At 39.0% G+C, this 22802-nt stretch overlaps 1 protein-coding gene across 3 annotated transcripts in view; it reads left to right on the top strand.

The window, feature by feature from the left end:
- Nucleotides 1-22802, top strand: part of UBXN8 (UBX domain protein 8) — a 43389-nt gene that overhangs the window by 2264 nt on the left and 18323 nt on the right. For all 3 annotated transcript variants that reach the window (XR_014014137.1, XR_014014138.1, XM_081221224.1), the window contains exons 2-7: nucleotides 1234-1356; nucleotides 2895-2965; nucleotides 9280-9402; nucleotides 11461-11598; nucleotides 13298-13339; nucleotides 20440-20514. Coding sequence is in view for 1 of the 3 variants with exons in the window: in XM_081221224.1 (XP_081077350.1) it covers nucleotides 1234-1356; nucleotides 2895-2965; nucleotides 9280-9402; nucleotides 11461-11598; nucleotides 13298-13339; nucleotides 20440-20514 (572 nt within the window). In the remaining 2 variants the exon portion in view is untranslated. The remainder of the gene's footprint in view (nucleotides 1-1233; nucleotides 1357-2894; nucleotides 2966-9279; nucleotides 9403-11460; nucleotides 11599-13297; nucleotides 13340-20439; nucleotides 20515-22802) is intronic.

The following is a 22802-nucleotide window of genomic DNA, read 5'->3' as shown; positions in this document are numbered from 1 at the left end:
AGTGAGAGGCCCACGTACCGCAAGGGAGAAAAAGGGAAAAAAAGAAAAAAAAAAAAAAAGAAAAAAAAAATTTCTAATTGAGAGGTGCACACATTAATCTAGTTCTTTTGTATTCCCATATGACATTTGAAATTGCTTGCTTGCTAGAACAAAAAGTAATATATGGAACATAAATCCTATAACACAACGGTTTCTCTAAATACCAATACTCTGTGTCAGATTACTTTTGAAATGACCATAGTTACCTGAGATTTAATCATGTGGCATATTGAGCAATACCTGAATCAGTAGTAATGCTGGCAAAGGTTGGAAGGGCCGTAATTCAAAAGAAAAAAAAAAAAACCTTCGCTAAACAACTTTAAACTGATTTTTTTTTAAAAAAAGGATGATATATATATATGTATCTGTTTTCAGTTAAAAATTAAGTCTGTATATATAATTCCTTCTTTAATTTTCAGTTAATTGACTAACTGCCAGCCCCCATCACATTGGTAAGATGGTTCCTCTGTACGTCTGCCTGGTAACTTTTGAGAATTATAAAACAAAACTAAAAATTCCTGGAGGGTAGAAACCATTTTTTATACTACTTTATATCTACACTCCCTCACCATTTGGCAAGCTGTATTACACAAAGTAGGTACTTGTTACATTTCTGCTCATTAATTTTCATCTTGTTCTTAAGGTAATACAAAACCAAGTTTTTTACTTTTTTTCTAGGCAAACATGTATCTAGTAATTTTATTTACATATGATAGAATAAATATTGAGAAATAGAGAAGTACAGAGTTGTATAATTTAACTGTCAGAAATAAGAATTTGCTGTTTCAGTGAGAGTGACTGTTTTTAAATAGAACTAGAATTTGATAAGATGATACCATCACGATTTAATTCCCAATTATGTGGATAATTTTCTTCCCTTCTCTGGGAAGAAGGGAAACCAGAATTTATGCATTGTTGATAGTCATATATTTATAATGTAGCCAATCACTCGAATTCTACTTATATTCCTGAGACATAAGATGTTCTAGAATCATTTTCTGAAAACTTGCTCTGGTAATGGCAGTCATTATGAATTTTGGCACCCAAAGGAGACTATATGAAAAATTTTAAGACAATTGTGTACCTTAACTTTTACTGTACTTTTCTAGTACAAATGATCTTCTAATGTGTTAATACCTAGTATCAAGAAAAATGTTTTGAATTTTAATTGTATTTTTTTTTAACCTTTATAAGGAATCAAAGATCTAATTTTGCTGTGTGGCCGGATTTTCTTACTGCTTACTCTCCTTACATTAATTATTTCTGTGACTACCTCATGGGTTAACTCGTTTAAATCTTCCCAAGTTTATCTGAAAGGTAAGTTTATTGTTTATGCTACCCTTTTATACTTTTCTACCGAAATTTCTTTCCTTTATTTATTCTAGAACTTTGCACAGTAAGAATCATTTTACCATTAATTTGTGCTGTGTAATTTCAAGGTAGAGTAATCATTACAACTTTAGTTACAATTTTGGATAGGCTATAAATCCCAATATTTTTATGAGAAATTATACTTTTTTCTTGTATATACATTTGAAACTATAGCATTTCTGCACGTTCGCTAATTTTAAATTGTGTGTTTGTGCAGCTTAACTGCTGTTTGGTATGTACAGCTTGTAAACTGTTCTACAAATGGTAAATATATCTATCATTAAGATTAAGAGTTAAAGATAATTTATTTTTCATTCCATTCTGGCAGTTTTTATTTACGCACTTATATTGAATGTATAGTTAAGTGCTCTTAATTTTAGGAAACCATGCTTGTTCTTATTTTTGTTTTGTTTTTGTGGGAAGTAAAAGTTTGTGTTAGAAGCCTTTTAAAACAATATTGTAGTGACTTCCCTGGTGGTGCAGTGGTTAAGAATCCACCTGCCAATGCAGGGGACACGGGTTCGAACCCTGGTCCGGGAAGATCCCACATGACAGAGCAACTAAGCCACAACTACTGAGCCTGTGTGCCTAGAGCCCGCGCACCGCAACAAAGAGTAGCCTCCTCTCACTGCAACTAGAGAAAGCCTGCATGCAGCAACGAAGACCCAACATAGCCAAAAATAAATAAGTAAATAAATTTATTAAAAAAACAAAACAAAACAAAAAACAATATTGTAGTTCACCTCAGAACAGGTAAATCCTGAAACTAATGTCTACATTCTTATATCCTATTAGAAAGAAGCTTGCCAATAGTGAATTTGGTGCATTATGTTCTGTTTTACTGTTTATTTATTTATTTAAATTTTATTTATTTATTTATGGCTGCATTGGGTCTTCATTGCTGCACGCGGGCTTTCTCTAGTTGGGGTGAGCAGGGCTACTCTTTGTTGCGGTGTGCAGGCTTCTCATTGCGGTGGCTTCTCTTGTTGTGGAGCCCAGGCTCTAGACGCTTGGGCTTTAGTAGTTGTGGCATGGGCTCAGTAGTTGTGGCTCGTGGGCTCTAGAGCGCAGGCTCAGTAGTTCTGGTGCATGGGCTTAGTTGCTCCGTGGCATGTGGGATCTTCCTGGACCAGGGCTCGAACCCGTGTTCCCAGGCTTGGCAGGTGGATTCTTAACCACTGTGCCACCAGGGAAGCCCCATCATTATTCTTGAAGTCTCCTCACCAAAACTGTAACATACAATACATGTCAGAGAATTTTAGTTTTCAGAATAGACCTTTTCTTACAGAAAGAAGTTTCTTGCAGATTTCCTGGTTTCAGCTGTCTGCATGTATCTCATTTTCATTATTTGAAAAATACAGTCTGTTTTTTGAAGGCTTTTCTCTCCCAAAATGTGAAGATCTGCAGAAGATTGTCAGAGAAAATAACATTCAACGTACTGATACTTGGGAATTAAAAAGTACTTATATGTTTTGATGTCTTAGAAGAAGACGAGAAGAATGAGAAAAGGCAAAAACTTGTGAGGAAAAAACAGCAAGAGGCACAGGGTGAAAAGGTAAAGCATACATTTCGGAGAGTATATAAAGGGAATACAAAAATGTCTGGGGCATTTTAAATTTAGGTCTGTTGCTTTATGTGTTTGTGTTCAGATTTTTTTATTATTGAGGTCAAATTCTCATGACATGACTATCTTAAAGTGTATAATTCAGTGGCAATTAGAATATTCACAATGTTGTGCAACCACTACCCCTGTCTAGTTCCAAAACATTTTCTTCACTGCAGAAGAAAACCCCATACCCACTAAACAGTTATTTCCCCATTCCCCACTTTTTCCATCCTTTGGTAACCAACATCTGCTTTCTGTTTGTATGGATTTATCTATTCTGAATATTTCATACAAGTGGAATCATATAACATGTGACCATTTGTGTCTGGCTTCTTTCACTTGCATAGTGTGTTCTGGGGCTCATCCATATAGCATATATCAGTACTTCTTTCCTTTTTATGGCTGAGTCATATTCCATTGTATGGACGGATCAGAATTTGTTTATCCATTCACTGATAGACATTTAGGTTGTTTTCACCTTTTGGCTATTGTGAATCGTGCTGCTGTGAATATTTTTGTGCAAGTATTTGAATACCTGTTTTCAATTCTTTGGGGTATATACATAGAAATGGGATTGCTAGGTCATATGGTAATTCTATATTTTAACTTTTTGAGGAATTGCTGAACTATTTTCCACACTGGCTATACCATTTTGTATGCCCACCAGCAGTTTCTGAGTGTCCCAGTTTCTCTGCATCCTCACCAACATTTATTATTTCCACCCCTCACCGCCCCCAGTACTCATCATAATGCATACGAAGTGGTATCACATTGTGGTTTTGATTTGCATTTCCCTGTTGACTAATGATGTTGAAATCCTTTTCACGTACTTGTTGGACATTTGTATATCTTCTCTGGAGAAATGTCTGTTTAAGTTCTTTGACTGTTTTTAAATTGGGTTGTTTGTCTTTCTGTTGTTGAATTATAGGAGTTCTTTATATATTCTGGATACTAAACTCTTATCAGATATCTGATTTGTGAGTATTATCTCCCATTCTGTGGATTGCTTTTCACTTTTTTGTTATTGTCCTTTGATGCACAAAAGTGTTTTTAGTTTTGATGAAGTCTAGTTATCTTTTATTTTTTTTGTTGCTCATGCTTTTGGTGTCATATTTAAGAATCCATTGCCAAATCCAAAGTCATGAAAATTTACCCCTATATTTTCTTCCAAGAGTGTATAGTTTTATTTTTATATTTAGGTTATTAACCTACTTTGAGTTAGCTTTTGTGTATGGTGTGAGATGGGAGTCCAATTTCATTCTTTTTCATGTGGATATCTAGTTGTCCCAACAGCATTTGTTAAAGAAACTATTCTTTCCCCATTGAATGGTCTTGGCACCCTTGTTGAAAATCAATTGGCCATAGATATATGGGTTTATTTCTGGGCCCTCACTTCTATTCCATTGCTTTATATATATATATATCTGTCCTTGTGCCAGTACCATACTATTTTAATTACTGTAGTTTTTTAGTAAGTTTTGAAATCAGGAAGTGTGAGTCATCCCACTTTGTTTTTCTTTTTCAGTATTGTTTTGGCTGTTGAGGCTCCTTGCGATTCCTTATGAATTTGAGGATTGGCCTTTCCATTTCTGCAAAAAAGGGCTTTGGGATTTTGAGAAGGATTGCACTTAAATCTGGAGATTTCTTTGGGTAGTACTGACATTTTAATGATATTAAGTCTTCTTTGCTGCGAGGAGTATTGGCATCTTAATATTAATTCTTGCAATCCATAACCATGCAATGTCTTTCCATTTATTTCTGTCTTTAATTTCTTCCAACAATGTTTTGTAGTTTTCAGTGTACATAGCTTTCACCTTCTTGACTAAATTTATTCCTAAGTATTTTATTCTTTTGGCTGCTATTATAAATTCAATTGTTTCCTTAATTTTCTTTTTTGATTTTTCATTACTAGTGTATAGAAACACAAATGATTTTTGTATATTGATCTGTGTGCAGCAATTTTACTTATTTTTTATTAGCGCTAGTGGTTTTTGTGTGTGGATTCTTTGGGATTTTTAATGTATAAGATCATATCATTTGAGAATAGGGATAGTTTTACTTCCTCATTTCCAAAAGTGATGTCATTTATTTCTTTTTCTTGCCTTATCACTCTGGCTAAAACTTTAAACAGTGTTGAACAGTAGTGTTGAAAGTAGGCATCCTTGTCTTATTCCTGATCTTAGAAAACTTTTAATCTTTCACTATTGAGTATGATGTTAGCTATGGATTTTTTCCTAGATGCTTGTTATGTTGAGCAAGTTCCCTTCTATTCCTTGTTTCTAAATAGTTTTAGCATGAAAGAGTGTTAAATTTTGTCAAATGCTTTTTCTTCATCAATTCAGGTGATCATGTGGTTTTTTCCCCCCTTTGTTTTATTAATATGTATTACATTAATTGATTTTCTTATGTTGAACTATCTTGCATTTTTGAGATAAATTACACGTGGCATTGGTATATACTCCTTTCAATAAGCTGTTGGATCAGTTTGCTAGTATTTTGTTTAGGATTTTTGCATCTGTATTCATAAGGGGTATTGGTCTTTAATTTTCTTGTAGTGTCTTTGCCTTGCTTTGGTATCAGGATAATGTTGACCTCATGGAATGAGTTAGGAACTGTTCTCACCTTGTCTGTTTTTTGGAAGAGTTTGAGAAGGATTGGTGCTAATTCTTCTTTAAAGGTTTTATAGAATTTAGTGGTGAAACCATCTGGTCCTGGACTTTTCTTTGTTGGGAGGTTTTTAACTACTGACACAGTCTTATGTTAGGTCTGTTGAGATTTCCTATTTCATATTGAGTCAGTTAGTTTAGGTAATTGTGTGTTTCTCAGAATTTGTCCATTTCATCTTGGATATCTAATTTGATGGCATACAATTGTACATCTTTATAATCCTTTTTATTGCTGTAGGGTTGGTAGTAAATTCCCCACATTCATTTCTGATTTTAGTTGTCTTCTCTTAGTCAAGTTAAAGTTTTCTGAAATTTGTTGATCGTTTTAAAGAAACAATTTTTGGTTTCCTTAGTTCTGCTGTTTTTCTATTCTATTCTCTGTTTATCTCTTCCTTATTATTTGCTGCTGTGTGCTAGCTTTGGGTTTAATTTGTTCTTTTTCAAGATTTTTAAGGTGTAAAGTTAATGATTTGATATCTTTTCTTCTTCTTTAATTAGATATTTACAGCTGTAACTTTACCTCTGAGCACTGCTTTTGCTACATCCCATCCAAGTTTGGTTTTGCTAGCTAGGAATTGCATTTACCATGGATGATTATCTAACAGTTATTTTCGTGACCTTGAAATGTCAGGTAGCATTTGCACAGTTGCCAGATTGATGATTGACCTTTGTAAAAGAGGAGACTCATTGTGGACTTTTACCGAAATATTAAACATAAACCCTTTACAAAGGCCTAGGTAGAAAGGCATTAAAATTTTGACATCTACCACTTGTTTTTCTGGTGAGCAAATTATTCCTTTTTTAAGTAAACAAGTGAAGGCTGAAAAAAGATCCCAAGAGTAAAAGCCTATATATTTGTTAGGGGGTGGGAGTAGTTACTGTTCAATACATTTGTAACTACCCTGATCTAAATTCAGTAGCAAGGAAAGTGTCCCTGCCAGATCTTTTTTTTTTTTTTTTTTTTTGCGGTACGCGGGCCTCTCACGTTGTGGAGCAAAGGCTCCGGACGCGCAGGCTCAGTGGCCATTGCTCATGGGCCTAGCTGCTCCGCGGCATGTGGGATCTTCCCGGACCGGGGCACAAACCCGTGTCCCCTGCATCGGCAGGCGGACGCTCAACCACTGCGCCACCAGGGAAGCCCCTTGCCAGATCTTTTGTAAGAAGTTCTCTTGTAAATATTTGAGCTTCTAATGTTTAATGTTATTTCCTGTGGAAGTTACTATTCATTTTTAAAGATTTGCATGCGAGATGGATTAGTTAACTGTAATTCCACCTATATGCCAATTATATACTAATTGGCATCTGTAATTCCTGAGGGTTCAAAAAAAAAAAGGTTGGGATTCTTCTGTTTGGCAAAAGTCTAAAAACTTTAACCCTCTGTCTCCTCTCTTTGGACAAAGGGAAACTAATAAATCAGTATCTCACAATGTATCTGTGTGCATGGTGAAGTGCCCAGCCTGGGCAGACATGTGCCTGGTGATGCATAAGATTTTTGAGTCTTTGGATTCTAAAAAGGTGATTTTTCTCCTCCGACACGATTGATAGTTTGATTTGGTATAGAATTACAGGTTGAAAATCATTAGAATTCTGAAGTATTGCACCATTATCCTCAAAATTCCAGTGTGGTTTTTCACGTTCCCTTTTTCTGTTTGTTAGTTCTAGTCTCCATTTTTCGCAGGAGGCTTTCCTTAATCATCTGGTAATTCTTGGCTCCATCCTTCGGTTTAGGAATGATACACTAAAAGCTAACGGATGGTGTAAGTATTTGTAGAATTTCATCAAGCTTTGTGTTTTACTTCAAAGAAAAAGGAAAATCAAGCTAATTGGAATTTCCGTGTATGGGAGCAAAGCTTGATGGGTTGTCTGCTGATGTAGGGTAGACACCGATTTAACTGTAGGGTTACTGAGGAATAAGTTAGCTTTGTCAGTATCTCCGTGTTTCTCTTTTGCCGTTCACCTCCTCTAGACAATGCATCTCCATTCTCCCAGGTGCGGGGGTGGGGTGGGGTTGGGTGGGGGTTAAGGCCTGGCTGCCAGCAATCTGAGTCAAGTTGGGAAGGGCTGGGGAGTGTCACCTTCCAGTGGGTGCGTTTTCACCTGCTCTTTCTGTTTTTGTTTGCATTCCTGCCCTCTACTAGGCCTGGATCTGTGACTCAGCATCCTTTCTGATTCATATTCCCAAAGAATAAACCTTCATGCCTGGATGTGTGGTAGGGTAGTGGGTCTGGGGGTCCAATAACTCTTTTTATAATTTTCCCCCTTTTCTCTAAGAAACTCAGATGCAAGGAATTGGAATAGTCCTAATCCTTGGTTCATTACAAACTCATTGTGAGACAGGCTGGGACCTGGGACCCTTTACTGCAGTTCTTGCCCCTCGACAAAGCAACAGAATACAAAGAAAGTATAAGGGACTAAAAATAACTGCATGCCTGTGCAGTTGGGACAAATTATGAACAATAAGATACAAAAAGGCCAAAATCCAACTGCCTCTCCTGAGGTGCCAGGAGCAGAAGCAGGGTACTGCTCACGACCCCTGCACACAGCACCACCATGGGGGTGGGCAGGCCACGTAAGCGCCCCTCCAGGCCTCCTCTCACCCTATTTAAGGGACCAGCTCACCCACCCCCACCCCCTCACCCCAGGGAGTGAGCAAGGGAACCTGCTACTTGTTCCCGCTCCCAGGTGCTGCAGCAGGAATCCCAATAAAGCATTGCCTGAATTTCTCATCTGGCTTCTTACCAACTTCTGTTGATTAGAGTCCCAGAACTCAGGTTGGTGACACTTGGCTGATGCATGGTTTCCTTCGACACCCCCAATATTAGCTCTGCCCCTCACCCTGTGTCCCCGCCAGGGAGCCTGGTGTCTCTCTTCCTGAGCTGTTCCAGTCTGTGGCGTGCACGCCTGGCTTCCTGTTGCTGTCATCCTTTGCAAGCACCTAGGTTGCAGTTTTCTCACTCAGATCAGTTATCATTCCTCTATCTGTCCTTATGTATAGTGGTTTGGGGGTTATAGTGTTTCTCTGTTTTTCATTGGTGATGGAATTAGGGTTTCTGTTTCTTGTTCCCTTGGTTGTTTTGGGGTGATTTTTCAAGAGGCAAGGGAGGCAGAAATAATTTCACTCTGTGATCTTAAAACCAGAATCTCCGTGTGTTTTGAGTCCAAAAATATTTTCTACTTTACCATGATCGAGCAACATTTAATTAATGCTCTTCCAAACCAGTTCATGCCTTAGGCATCATGCCTTGAACAAACAGCTTTGGGTTTAAGCTTTGGAAGTCTAAGGCCTTGTCCTCTGCATCTTTGTATTCCAGCCCCTCATAAATTTTTTGTTGCATTGAAAACACATTAAAGGATATATAGGTAGACTGCCATACAAGCAGAAGTGTAGAACATTTGTTTTTATTTGCATTAAGCACGAATGCAAATTTTTAGAGAGTGATGCAGAAGTGGAGGATGTTGCTTTTTTGGCAAAATTGAATGAGTGTGAAAACACCGTTTCTTACTTGGTTCTTATTTACAACATTATAGACAATGTAAATAAAATCTTAGGAATGTTAATGTATAGTAACACCACCTAATTTATGTTTTTTGGAACAGGCCAGCAGATACATAGAGAATGTTCTAAAACCACAACAGGAAATGAAATTGAAAAAGCTGGAAGAACGCTTTTATCATATGACGGGTGAAACCTGGAAGTTAAGCAATGGTCATAAACTTGGGGTTAGAAAATATTATATTTTGAATTCTGCTATTGCTTAGGTTTCCTTTAGCATGTATTGATTTTTTAAAAGTTGCAAATGATTAGTCCAGTCTATTTTTTAGGAGTCTTTGTTTATAATGATTGTATATCGGTTTTTATTTAGCATATTAGTATGTCATGTGTTTAAGTGGTTTTTGATGTCTAAAGAGTATATAACTTAGATCCTCGAAAAGCTCTAACATAAGGCAGTTTTTGAGAAAACTGTTGACCAAATCACATCTTTTATTTGAGGGAATTCAGATCTCTAAGGTATTATAAGCTCTCATAATATTCATCATGTTTGGCTTTATTTTTTTAAAGCCCAGTTGACCTTTGACTCTTTTTTCCTTTGGCATTAAGTATGAATTTTGTCATTTGCTAGTGGATGTTTACAATGTTAAGTTTTCTTACAGAGAAAAAAAGGATATTCATAAAGGAATTCAGTTTTAGAACTGGCCACAGACTTTTTGTGTAAGATCCTTTCTGTCCCAAAGACATTTTTGTTTTGTTTTGTTTTGCTTTCTGTTTATATTGCACCTTTCACCATTTTGTAAAGAAAATGATCCAGTAGAGGTAAACAGGATCCTGACAATGAAGCAGAGTGTTTGTATTCATTTCCTAATGATAAATATGTCATAAAACAATCAAGGGTGGGTAATAAAATTAATGGGAAAGACGACAACATAAAATGCAACTACTCTATGTAGTGACTTCACTTCTGAGTTGCGTTTGTCTTCTGCTGGTTTTGTATGTTAGTCATTGCCAGCCTGACCTTAGCCTGCCACGTTTGTTTCTGAAATGGTCACGGTGTGAATTAGTCATTCTGCCCCTTGCTTTTAGGCTATGTCTCCTTGGTACTACTACTATATATTTTAACCTAATTAGTGGAGACAAAAGAAAGTCAGGGAGCGAGTAGACTGTTGGTGTTATGACCTGAAACTCTAGGAAGGAAAATGTACCCATTGCTGATCCAGCCCCTAGTTTGCAGTGGGGGCTTAAGTTTGGCCAGTTAATTGTTCAGGATCAATATCTCTTTTTTTTTTTTTTTTTTTTTTTTTTTGCGGTACGTGGACCTCTCACCGTGTGGCCTCTCCCATTGTGGAGCACAGGCTCAGCGGCCATGGCTCACGGGCCCAGCCGCTCCGTGGCATGTGGGATCTTCCCGGACCGGGGCACGAACCCGTGTCCCCTGTATTGGCAGGTGGACTCTCAACCACTGTGCCACCAGGGAAGCCCTAGTATCAATATTTCTTGACTCCCATGCCCCATGCTCCTTCCAACAAATTCTCTTAGGATAAAAGAATGGGGAAAACAGCCCACCAAAATGGTGCCCATTTTTAGTTTGATAAAGAGAACTTTTCAAAGGTCAGTACATATAGAAGAAAGGCATTATTGAACTAATAAGTATATATTTGAGACTTTGACATTTAAGTGAATTATCTTGCTAAAGAAAAGGTTTTAATAGATAATATTAATAAAAAGTAATCTTTAAGATTTCTGGAATAAAATCCTATCCCTCCTAAAGTGATTAATTCAAATGGAAGATCAAAGTTTGAATTTGAGAGCTAAAATATTTATATATAACAAGGTACTAGGGCCACACGCAGCTATGGAAGTATTGCCTGGTCACACGCAGAGACCTGTGTTTTTACACACATGTTCTATTTTCACAGACTTTTTAAGAAACAATCTCTTGCACTGCTTTGCTTCCTTTACTGCAGGGAGGAAAGGATATCATTCAGGTTTTCTTCTTTGTTCTTACTGAAAAACTTAGGGGTCAATTAAAATGGAATGGTCCCTCTCAGCCTTGTACTCTCAGAGGGAGCCCCAGAGCTGGATCAGGGTGGTTTCTATGAGACGTTAGTTAAGTTCCATGTTTTTTTTGGTCTAAGGAGATAATGCTTTAAATTTCTGGGTCTAATAATGACTTAATTATATTTTTTTTACTGAAATGCCATCAGGGTAAAAGAAATAACCATTGTGAATAGAATAAAGTCGATAGAGAGCATCTCTTTAGAACTTGTCTTGTTTTTGCCCAGGGTGATGAAGATTCGGTGCTTGGAAGGGAGAGTCAAACATCTTCTGAAACATCAAACAGAGAAGCAGCAAAGAGACGGAATTTGCCTAAGCCTGTAACCAAAGTTTCACCACCCGCTGAGCAGCCCATGCAGAAGGAGGTTCATTACTTAATGCCTGCTCACTGAGCTGTATCCGTGTGCAGTAAGAGTATTGTTCTGTGGGTGAAAGTGTTACACTGAGGGAAGATTAGGACTGGCTTTTAATCCAGATGGTGTCTTCATCTGGATTCATTAAGCTTCAGCTTCATTAAGAGTCACTTCTCCGGTTTAATATTAATATTAATGTTCTGAGCCAAACTTTAGAAGGAATCTAGGAAGATAAATGGTGATAAATTTAGAAAATAGTTCTTTTGAGGAAGTAATTAAATTATATAGAAATGAAAAATATTATGTTTACTAAGGGAAATATTCCTATGGGTAGTTAAGACACGATGAAGTCATATTTAGTGAGTGGCTAATATTATTAACATGAGTGTATCGCTGTTCTCCGCGGCCCTTCTAGGGAATGAGTGAGCAACTGTTCACTTTGGAATGATGCCCAGGTTTATTCCTTTTTTTCTCTCAAATCTTTAATCCCTAAGTTAACTATGATTTGGAGCTGGTTAAGGTTGAAATAAGTCTGTTTTTATTGAGTCTTAGGGAAAGCTAGTAGGCTATCCAGTCCCTAAAAGTAGTTTCTAACATATTGCTTTTCAGTCTGAGCTTTCCTGGTCCCTTCGTGGAGCTTGAGAGTAAGAATCAGATCATTGAACTGTGTCTAACATTTAGTCCATAGGACTAATTAAAATTTCAAGAGTCTTTCTTTTTTGTTAATAGCACAAATTATCTCATGCTGATGGTAACCTTTGGTTGACTGTCACATATGCTTTTTATACCAAAGAAAAACAAATGGTTTATTTAATAAATGCAGTTAATGTTTGTTAGACAAAATGTTATAAAACATGGAATCTATGGTATTAAAAAATAAAAAGCATCCCTGGAGGTGAGGTGAAATTGTTCATAACAAGTGTTTTAATGAGAGAAAATGGTCTGTACATCTGTTTTTTTAATAGATTAACAGAAATAGGGAAACATGAGTAAATCATGAAAGCAACCAAAGTGAATGGTGGTTATCCAGTCCCCTAGAAGATGCTGGTGAAGAAAAATAAATATGCACTCATCTTACTGTGTATATGTATGAACCAAAATAATTTGGGGGTCTTATTGAACTTAATTAATATTTACCCTGTTTCTGTAAGTAGTACATTTTTGTATAATGTCTTGGAACATCATAAACACGGAGTTCTTTAAATGTGTATAGATTGGTAGCTATCATCTCAAATCCTGTTTTTATGATCTACTGTTAGCACAAAGTTGCTTACCCAAAAATGTTTATTAAGTGAGTCTCGTTCTCACTGTAAATGTTTTTTTTTTTTTTTTTTTTTTTTTTTGGGTTTTTTTTTTTTTTTTTTTTGCGGTACGCGGGCCTCTCACTGTTGTGGCCTCTCCCGTTGCGGAGCACAGGCTCTGGACACGCAGGCTCAGCGGCCATGGCTCACGGGCCCAGCCGCTCCGCGGCATGTGGGATCTTCCCGGACCGGGGCACGAACTCGTGTCCCCTGCATCGGCAGGCAGACTCTTAACCACTGCGCCACCAGGGAAGCCCTGTAAATGTTTTATAAATATATATTAAAAGTAAATATTTCATTAAGGATAGATATGTCCAAACACTATATCAAAGGAACTCTTCATGTTGAGATTATTTTTTTCTTCTTCAAACTGTTTACATTCCTGTTACTAAATACTTATTTTTCTTTAGGTTCTTGATTTACCTGAAGAACCTCCTGAAATAGCTGAAGAAGTAAGCTTATTTTTTTTCTCTTTGAAAATTAAATATATTTTCTATTTTCTTTAATATCAAGTAAGTACATTTTATCTAAATTTGGGTTTAGATGGGAATTCCCTGGTGGTCCAGTGGTTAGGACTTGGCACTTTCACTGCTGGGGCCTGGGTTTGATCCCTGATCGGGGAACTAAGTTCCCACAGGCCGTGAGGTGTGGCCAAAAAATAAATAAATAAATAAATAAATTTGGGTTTAGAAAGGAGAGACAGCATAGTGTTTATGTGATTGCACTACGATTAGACCTTGTTTTGAATATGGGGTAATATCAAACTCCTCATTGCGAGTCCTATTTTGGAAGCCTGCTGTCTGCCGAGCTTGTGTTTTAAAGCCCTCCCACTTCTTCAGGCAGAGATAGGATGCTTGGGCTTTTCCAAAACTTTAGGTCAGCAAATGAGTTACCTATTAAAATAGAGTCAAAATAGGCAGATGACTTCAAATTGTAGTTTTCCCCTTAAAGAGAAAATGAAGAATGCAGCTACTTTGTAGGTGTTAGAATTGAAGGCTGGTTTGGTGTTTGAGCGGGAGGGTTGGACTGAGCCCCCCACTCTGCATTGAGCTGCCCTCTGCCCAACTTTGTCATAATCTATGCTGCCTTCCTGCAGTTGCCCAGCTCAGTTTCAGACAGTCTCTAATGTACGGGAACACGTGTCTTTAAAACCACGAAGTGGCTTAGGCAAAGGAGAGCTGGATGGTTTTCCATTTCCCGAGGCTCAGCAACTGTTACACTCCCTGAAAACCATTTTTGAGGCAGCCATGAAAGCCGTAGGAGGGTCTCTTTTTTGTCAACACATTTGCAACATTAAAGTTTAGTATTTTGGATGTCTGAGGAAAATCTGAAAGTCATACAGAAATAGAGACAATGAAGTGTGCAATCAATCCCCAGGAGAATCACAGTCCCCGGGAGAAACTCAATTTAAGGAAAAACCAAACGTCTAATTCCTCCCTGTTACACCCATCAAATCCATACCGATGACATGTTTGTCCTGAGCCTCCTGCACCCTCACCTCTCCTTAAGCTCTGGGTTGGTATCCATAATAACCACTTACAATACAGGAGTGATTAAGTACAGCTCAGGTTGACAGGGAACACCTCTTAAGAAGTTAATGGGGCTTTAAAGCACGTGATGTTACTCCTACAGGACAGCAGTCTGTCACCAAAGGTGATGATAGACATCAGGTTGTCAGTGAATCCTTTGAAATTGTACCTTTTTGTGATTATAGGTAGAAGGACAGTGTTCTTCTTCAGAATCTCAGGTCTGTGCCCCTAAAAAGGTCAAGAGACCTCCAGCCAGAGGCAGTGGATGTTGCTCTCCTCTTTATAAGAGTTATTCGTAGTTATTCCACTTTGTTTCTTTTCTACCCTTTTCCCATACTGGGTAGATGACGTTTTGTGCTACACTTAGTAAAGTGTATGTCAGAGTAATGAAATTTTAGAGCTGGGATGAACCTAAATGAGATCTCATCCTGTCTCCTCACTTGAAGCTGAGGCCATAGGCAGGAGTTTCCGAGGTCCCTGCTGGGAGAGCCCTGGCCCTCTGGCTATGCCAGAACTTCTCCTTTATTTTCGCTACAAGCAGTACTCTATCCCTATTTTCTTCTCCCTGCTCCTATTTGCTTTTCCTCTGGCTCTGCTCTGATTTTTGGTCCTCTTTGCTCTTTTTTTGGTTAATAAAGTCAACAAAATTAAGGTAAATAATTGTTACCTGAAAATTACATGTTAAATGTATGCACCGTATATATATATATATATATATATATATATATATATAGTATATATATAGTTAAATGCACTGTATAGATATAGTATTAATGAGGTACAAGCAACTTTATATTATGTAATGAAGCTTTATGAAGAGTGCTGCTAATATATGGTTGATACTGGTTGATACTTTTACAGTGTATTCTACACTAATCAAGAAAAGCAGGGCTTCCCTGGTGGCGCAGTGGTTGAGAGTCCGCCTGCCGATGCAGGGGACACGGGTTCGTGCCCCGGTCTGGGAGGATCCCACATGCCGCGGAGCGGCTGGGCCCGTGAGCCATGGCCGCTGAGCCTGTGCGTCCGGAGCCTGCGCTCCGCAGGGGGAGAGGCCACAACAGTGAGAGGCCCGCATAACGCAAAAAAAAAAATAAATAAATAAATAAAATAAAAAAAAAAATAAAAAAAAAAAGAAAAGCAAATAAGGGGCTTCTCTGGTGGCGCAGTGGTTGGGAGTCTGCCTGCCGATGCAGGGGACGTGGGTTTGTGTCCCGGTCTGGGAGGATCCCACGTGCCGCTGAGCGGCTGGGCCCATGAGCCATGGCCGCTGGACCTGCGCGTCCGGAGCCCGTGCTCCGCAAGGGGAGAGGCCACAGCAGTGAGAGGCCCGCGTACCGCAAAAAAGAAAAGCAAATAAGTATTGGAACATTTTGATTCTATTAGAATCATCATTGGGCAAGGCATTTTCCACCTGTGCAGTTGCTACTGCTCATAGATTTCTAAGAATTCAAAGCATAAATTCCTAATTCCCGCTAACCATTCACCAGCCACTAGTTTTACCTCCTTGGATGATTCTCAGTGTCCCAGTCCCTCTTTCAATAACGCTTCTGTTCTCATTGACCTTGTTATCCTACTCTTGATCTAATGACCTGTTTCTGGGCAGTTAGCCTGGTCCCTCTGGACATCTGCCTGGCTTTTCCCCTCCCTTGTGGTTGACTGTTTCCTAATAGTGAAAGTAGACCTTAAGTGTGGAGTGTCATTATCATCATCAAAGTTAAAAACAAGAAAAAGAAAGCATTTTAGTTTGGGGAGTGTGCCTTTCTAACCCATCCTTCACCCTATCACCCTAAAGAAGTGTTTTCAAAGTTAAAAAGGCACACTTGGAGTAGGCAATGAGTGCTTTGCCACAGTTACCCGAGATTTTAGGATGTTTATAAGTCATGTAGTCATATTGTTTCTGGCTTTCTGCAAAGTACCATTTTGTATTTGGCCAACTTTGCAGCTTTGCTCTGGTATCATAATCATGAAATATCATCATACATAAAGCTTGCCCTGTCATAACTAATATATTTTAATCCTCAAGCCACACAACTATTTCATGAATCCATATGTAAAAGAATAATTTCACTTTTAGGAATACTGGAGGTTATAATTTTCAGGAAATTCTCTATTTCCTTATTAAAGTTAGGCCCATTAAATGTGTGGTGTCCCCCACAGAATAGAGGGACTTTTTTTTTTTAATTTCTATTGGAGTATAGTTGATTTACAATGTTGTTTTAGTTTCAGGTGTACAGCAAAGTGAATCAGTTATACATATATCTACTCTTTTTTTAGATTCTTTTCCCATATAGGCCATTGAGGGACATCTTTTTTTTTAATATATGAATTTTATTTTTTTATACAGCAGGTTCTTATTAGTTACCTATTATATACACATCACTGTATACATGTCAGTCCCAATCTCCCAATTTATCATACCACTATCCCCAACCCCCGCCACTTTCCCCCCTTGGTGTCCATACGTTTGTTCTCTACATCTGTGTCTCTATTTCTGCCTTGCAAACCAGTTCATATGTACCATTTTTCTAGATTTCACATATGTGATATTATACGATATTTATTTTTCTCTTTCTGACTTACTTCACTCCGTATGACAGTCTCTAGGTGCATCCATGTTCCCACAAGTGACCCAATTTCTTTCCTTTTTATGGCTAAGTAATACTCCATTGCATATATGTACCACATCTTCTTTATCCATTTGTCTGTCCATGGGCATTTAGGTTGCTTCCATGACCTGGCTATTGTAAATAGTGCTGCAATGAACATTGGGGTGCATGTGTCTTTTTGAATTACGGTTTTCTCTGGGTATATGCCCAGTAGTGGGATTGCTGGGTCATATGGTAATTCTATTTTTAGTTTTTTAAAAAATATGGAACACTTCATGAATTTGCGTGTCATCCTTGTGCAGGGGCCGTGCTTATCTTCTCTGTATTGTTCCAATTTTAGTATATGTGCTGCCGAAGCGGGCACTATTTTTAGTTTTTTAAGGAACCTCCATACTGTTCTCCATAGTGGCTGTGAGGGACATCTTTATAATTCTTTGTTGCTCGGGAAGGGACTAACATTCATTTTAAAGGTTATCAGAACAGAATGAAGTTTTCACTGTGTGTGTGTGTGTGTGTGTATGTGTGTGTGTGTGTGTGTGTTTCTGTATATGTAGTAGCTGTGGCTCTATAATAATGAGCCATATGAGAAAATTCCTGTTATAGTGGAAGCCTGCTTGGACTTAGGAGCAGACTAATAGATGAATGAACTAATGGCTAACATGGATTTCTGATAAGGGAGTGGGGAATCTGAAACATAAAGCAAATCTTAAGCATTATACCCTGATTTTTTTAAGTGCCTGTTATGTGTTTCGTATTCCAACTATCCACAGAGTTCTAAAATAATACAGTAAGATTTTTTTAAATGAGAGGAAGAACTAACTCATGGTAGCCTAGAATTCACAATGGAATAGTCACCATATGTTACTCTTCTGCTTTTAAATTGAAAAGACAATAAGTGTAGAATTTAAGATAATTTGAAAATAGTTTTGTAAATCATCATTATTGTTACCGTAATACCATAGCAACTATTCTCATGATTGTATGCTATCTTATTTTATTCTAAGGGGAACTACATTTTAATTATTGCTGCTACTTTTCATTTAGATTTCATTTAATAATCTGTGTTTGGGACCGTGATTTACTTTCCAATTTGCACTGTGTCCCAGGCCTTTTACCCATTCATAGGCCAGTCCACTGGACTGTCAGTAATCTTAGGAGAAATTGTACACCCACCTTTCACAGTAATTGTAATAACAGAACAGTAGCTGGGTTTCAAACAACGATAGTTCATTTCTCTTAAGTATTTAATCATAATAGAAAATGTTAACTCACTGTATTTTTTTTAAATTAATTAATTAATTAATTATTGGCTGCGCTGGGTATTCGTTGCTGCGCACGGGCTTTCTCTAGTTGCGGTGAGTGGGGCTACTCTTCGTCGCGGTGCGCGGGCTTCTCATTGCGGTGGCTTCTCTTGTTGTGGAGCACGGGCTCTAGGTGCACAGACTCAGTAGTTGTGGCTCACAGGCTCTAGAGCGCAGCCTTAGTAGTTGTGGCTCATGGGCTTAGTTGCTCCGCAGCATGTGGGATCTTCCTGGACCAGGGCTCGAACCCGTGTCCCCTGCATTGGCAGGCGGATTCTTAACCACTGCGCCACCAGGGAGGTCCTGACTCACTGATTTTAACCTTAGTTTTTCTTAAAGCATTTGGCTTTAAGTATCCTATCAGATCATTAAAGTTTGAACAAAACCTCACTGTAAAAGTTAAGTTTTATTGTTTCTAAAAATAAGCAAAATTGGCTTTTAATCAGTGATTGTTAGTTTGTGATTTCTTTGTTTTATAAAATTTTCTTTAGTAGAACTACTGACAGAGCTAAAGATTGCACTGATTTGGGTATGAATCAAACACCTTACCTACTTGAATAGAAATATTTTCTAACGTGGCTTTCCTGAAGGGTGGTGGGTGCTGCTATAAAACCACCACTTCTGCAAACTGTGCTGCCACAGAACTCCCAGGACAGTTGGGATAATGTTGACCATAGTAAAGGGTTTCCTAACGGTAAATAATGAACATGAGAATTAATAACTAAATCGTCATCTTTTCTTGTTTTTAAGTTGAAGTATAGTTGATTTACAGTGTTGTGTTAGTTTCTGGTGTACAGGAAAGTCACTCGGTTATACATATATACACATATTCTTTTTCATATTTTCCGTATGGTTTATCACAGGATTTTTTTTTTTTTTTGGCTTTATTTATTTTTGGCTGAGTTGGGTCTTTGTTGCTGGACATGGGCTTTCTCTAGTTGCAGCAAGCGGGGGTTACTCTTCGCTGTGGTACACGGGCTTCTCATTGCAGCGGCTTCTCTTGTTGCGTAGCATGGGCTTCAGGCGTGCGAGCTTCAGCAGTTGTGGCTTGCAGGCTCTAGAGCGCAGGCTTAGCAGCTGTGGCACACGGGCCCAGCTGCTCTGCGGCATGTGGGATCTTCCTGGACCAGGGATCGAACCCATGTCCCCTGCATTGGCAGGCGGATTCTTAACCCCTGCGCCACCAGGGAAGCCCTATCACAGGATATTGAATAGAGTTCCCTGTGCTATACAGTAGGACCTTGTTGTTTATCTCTTTTATATAGAGTAGTTTGTATCTGCTAATCCCAAACTCCAATTTATCCCTCCCCGTACCTGCTTTCCCTTTTGGTAACCATAAAGTTTGTTTTCTATGTCTGTGAGTCTGTTTCTGTTTCGTAAGTTCATTTGTATCATATTTAGATTCCACATACAAGTGATATCATATGGTATTTGTCTTTCTCACTCCACTTAGTGTGATAATCTCTCGGTCCCTCCCACTCTTTTCTTCTTAGAGTGTCCTTTAATATACTAGCACATTGCAAGCCCTTTTTAGCTGTTTAACTCTCTTATCAGAGGAAAGATGGTGGGGAAACTCAACATGTAAAACGGACAAAGCTGCTCCCAGGAGGGGGGGTCTCCTGCAGACCCAGCAAACCAGGACCAGCTCCAGGCTTGTCTCTCATTTGCGCACATGATGTAGGCATGGAGCACAGCCTACAGTGCTGGAGTGAAAAGGGTAGCTGTTTGTTTCCTTCCAGTCTAGTGTTCATCTTGTCTGCAGACTCTGAGGTGGCCCTGGATCTTCTTGGTTTGGTAGGTCACTTTCAGAGCCCAGCTGCAGTCTTGATATTGTCTGGCAGACAGAAGCCTTGCGTCTCGGTGTCCTCTCTGGAAGGCTCGGTCACTGGTCTCCTCAATCAGTGGGAAGATGTTTTTCAGGTTTAGAAGAATTATTTCTGTGTTTAGGGTGAATTTTATCTGGACCTTAGTTTTTGTGTACAGCTCTCAGAGCTAAATTCCTACAAAACTCCACATGAACTCTTAGAACTGTGTACAGGTGTTTCGTAGGAGTAGTGGTTTTGGAATTGCAAAGAGCAGTAGTTGGAATTCTCATTTGAACATTTTTATTCCTCAGGTCGTGACTGTTGCTCTTCGATGTCCAAGTGGGCGTGTCCTGAGGAGAAGGTTTTTTAAGTCTTGCAGTTCACAGGTGAGGAGAATCATATTTGGAGAAATTTTTTTTTTTTTTAAAGAAGATGTTGGGGGTAGGAGTTTAGTAATTTATTTATTTATTTATGGCTGTGTGGGGCCTTCGTTTCTGTGCGAGGGCTTTCTCTAGTTGCGGCAAGTGGGGACCACTCTTCATCGTGGTGCGTGGGCCTCTGACTATTGCGGCCTCTCTTGTTGCGGAGCACAGGCTCCAGACGCGCAGGCTCGGTAGTTGTGGCTCACGGGCCTAGTTGCTCCACGGCATGTGGGATCCTCCCAGACCAGGGCTCGAACCCGTGTCCCCTGCATTAGCAGGCAGATTCTCAACCACTGCACCACCAGGGAAGCCCTGGAGAAATATTTGTGTTGAATTTGGCAATAGTTTTTTCCCATGCAGGGAGGAGGTGTTATCAGTCGTCCGTACTCCCATCAGGTGAGGATAAATGGAATTTTTTTTCTTTTTAAATTTATTTTTTTGGCTGTGTTGGGTCTTCGTTGCTGTGTGTGGGCTTTCTCTAGTTGCGGCTCATGGGGGCTACTCTTTGTTGCGGTGCACGGGCTTCTCATTGTGGTGGCTTCTCTTGTTGTGGATCATGGGCCCTGGAGCACACAGGCTTCAGTAGTTGTGGTGCGTGGGCTCAGTAGTTGTGGCTCGTGGGCTCTAGAGTTCAGGCTTGGTAGTTGTGGCGCACGGGCTTAGTTGCTCCGCAGCATGTGGGATCTTCCCGGACAAGGGCTCGAACCTGTGTCTCCTGCATTGGCAGACAGATTCTTAACCAGTGCGCCACCAGGGAAGTCCTGGTAAATGGGATTTATATGTACTCTACGTGGCAGAAATTTGGAGAATTAGGTATGCTGAGCCTTCTTGAACTGTGATTTTTGCATTCAGATTTTTTCTGGTTCTTTTTTTAATTTGTTTTTTGTTTTAATTACATTTTCACAGCTTGGTGGGTAAGATGCTTTCAAAGCTTTTGGAAGCAGGTGGTATTAACTTTGTCCTTATTATCCTTGATGGATTATTAACCTAAACCCCATTGCTTGTATGTAGTTTTCAGATCATTCTTTAAAGCTTGTTTCTTTTTGTTCTAATAGACTTATTTTTTTCTTTTGAAAACAATACTGTGTTCACTAGCAATAATTTGAAAAATGTAGAAAAGTAGAAAGAAATTTTAATCTGCAGTCTGGCACCAAAGCCAATTACTAATATTTGGGTGTATTTCTACGTTTAAGTGCCTTTGAACATAGTATGTGTGTGTTAAAAATTTCTGTAATTGGGGCTTCCCTGGTGGCGCAGTGGTTGAGAATCTGCCTGCCAATGCAGGGGACACGGGTTCGAGCCCTGGTTTGGGAAGATCCCACATGCCGCGGAGCAACTGGGCCCGTGAGCCACAACTACTGAGCTTGCGCGTCTGGAGCCTGTGCTCCGCAACAAGAGAGGCCACAACAGTGAGAGGCCACGACAGTGAGAGGCCACGACAGTGAGAGGCCCGCGCACTGCGATGAAGAGTGGCCCCCCCCTCGCCGCAACTAGAGAAAGCCCTTGCACAGAAACGAAGACCCAATGCAGCCAAAAATAAATAAATAAATAAATAAATTTATTAAAAAAAAAAATTCTGTAATTATCTAATTTTCTATCCTTACTGTTGCATTTAACCTTCTATGTCAAGAATATTATAAAGCATAATAGAAAATACTGACAGATTTGACTACATAAAAATTTTTAAATTCTATAAAGTTCATCAAGTTAAAAATTTGGAAAAATTATTTTTTTCTATAAGGAGCTTATACAAATCAAGGAAAAGAAATACCTTAGTGGGCTTCCCTGGTGGCGCAGTGGTTAAGAATCCGCCTGCCAATGCAGGGGACACGGGTTCGAGCCCTGGTCTGGGAAGATGCCACATGCCACGGAGCAACTAAGCCCATGTGCCACAACTACTGAGCCTGCGCTCTAGAGCCCATGAGCCACAACTACTGAGCCCACGTGCCACAACTACTGAAGCTTGTGCACTAGAGCCCGTGCTCCACAACAAGAGAAGCTACTGCAACGAGAAGCCTGTGCATCGCAACGAAGAGTAGCCCCTGCTCACCACAACTAGAGAAAGCCTGCACGCAGCAAAAAAGACCAAACACAGCCCAAAAAATAAAAAAATAGAAATACCTCAGTAGAACATTAGGCCTCACTTAGAATCAGAGAAATGCAGATTAAAATGGATACCGTTTTCTACCTATCAAGTTGTCAAAGATTAAAAAGAATAGTACCCAGTTTTGGCCAGTGTGTGCAGAAAACAG

Source organism: Mesoplodon bidens, assembly GCF_964165515.1.
Source record: "Mesoplodon bidens genome assembly, chromosome: 20".
Taxonomy (NCBI): Eukaryota; Metazoa; Chordata; class Mammalia; order Artiodactyla; family Ziphiidae; genus Mesoplodon; species Mesoplodon bidens.
The sequence above is the reverse complement of the archived record's forward strand: the minus strand, read 5'-3'. Positions and strand labels throughout refer to the sequence as shown.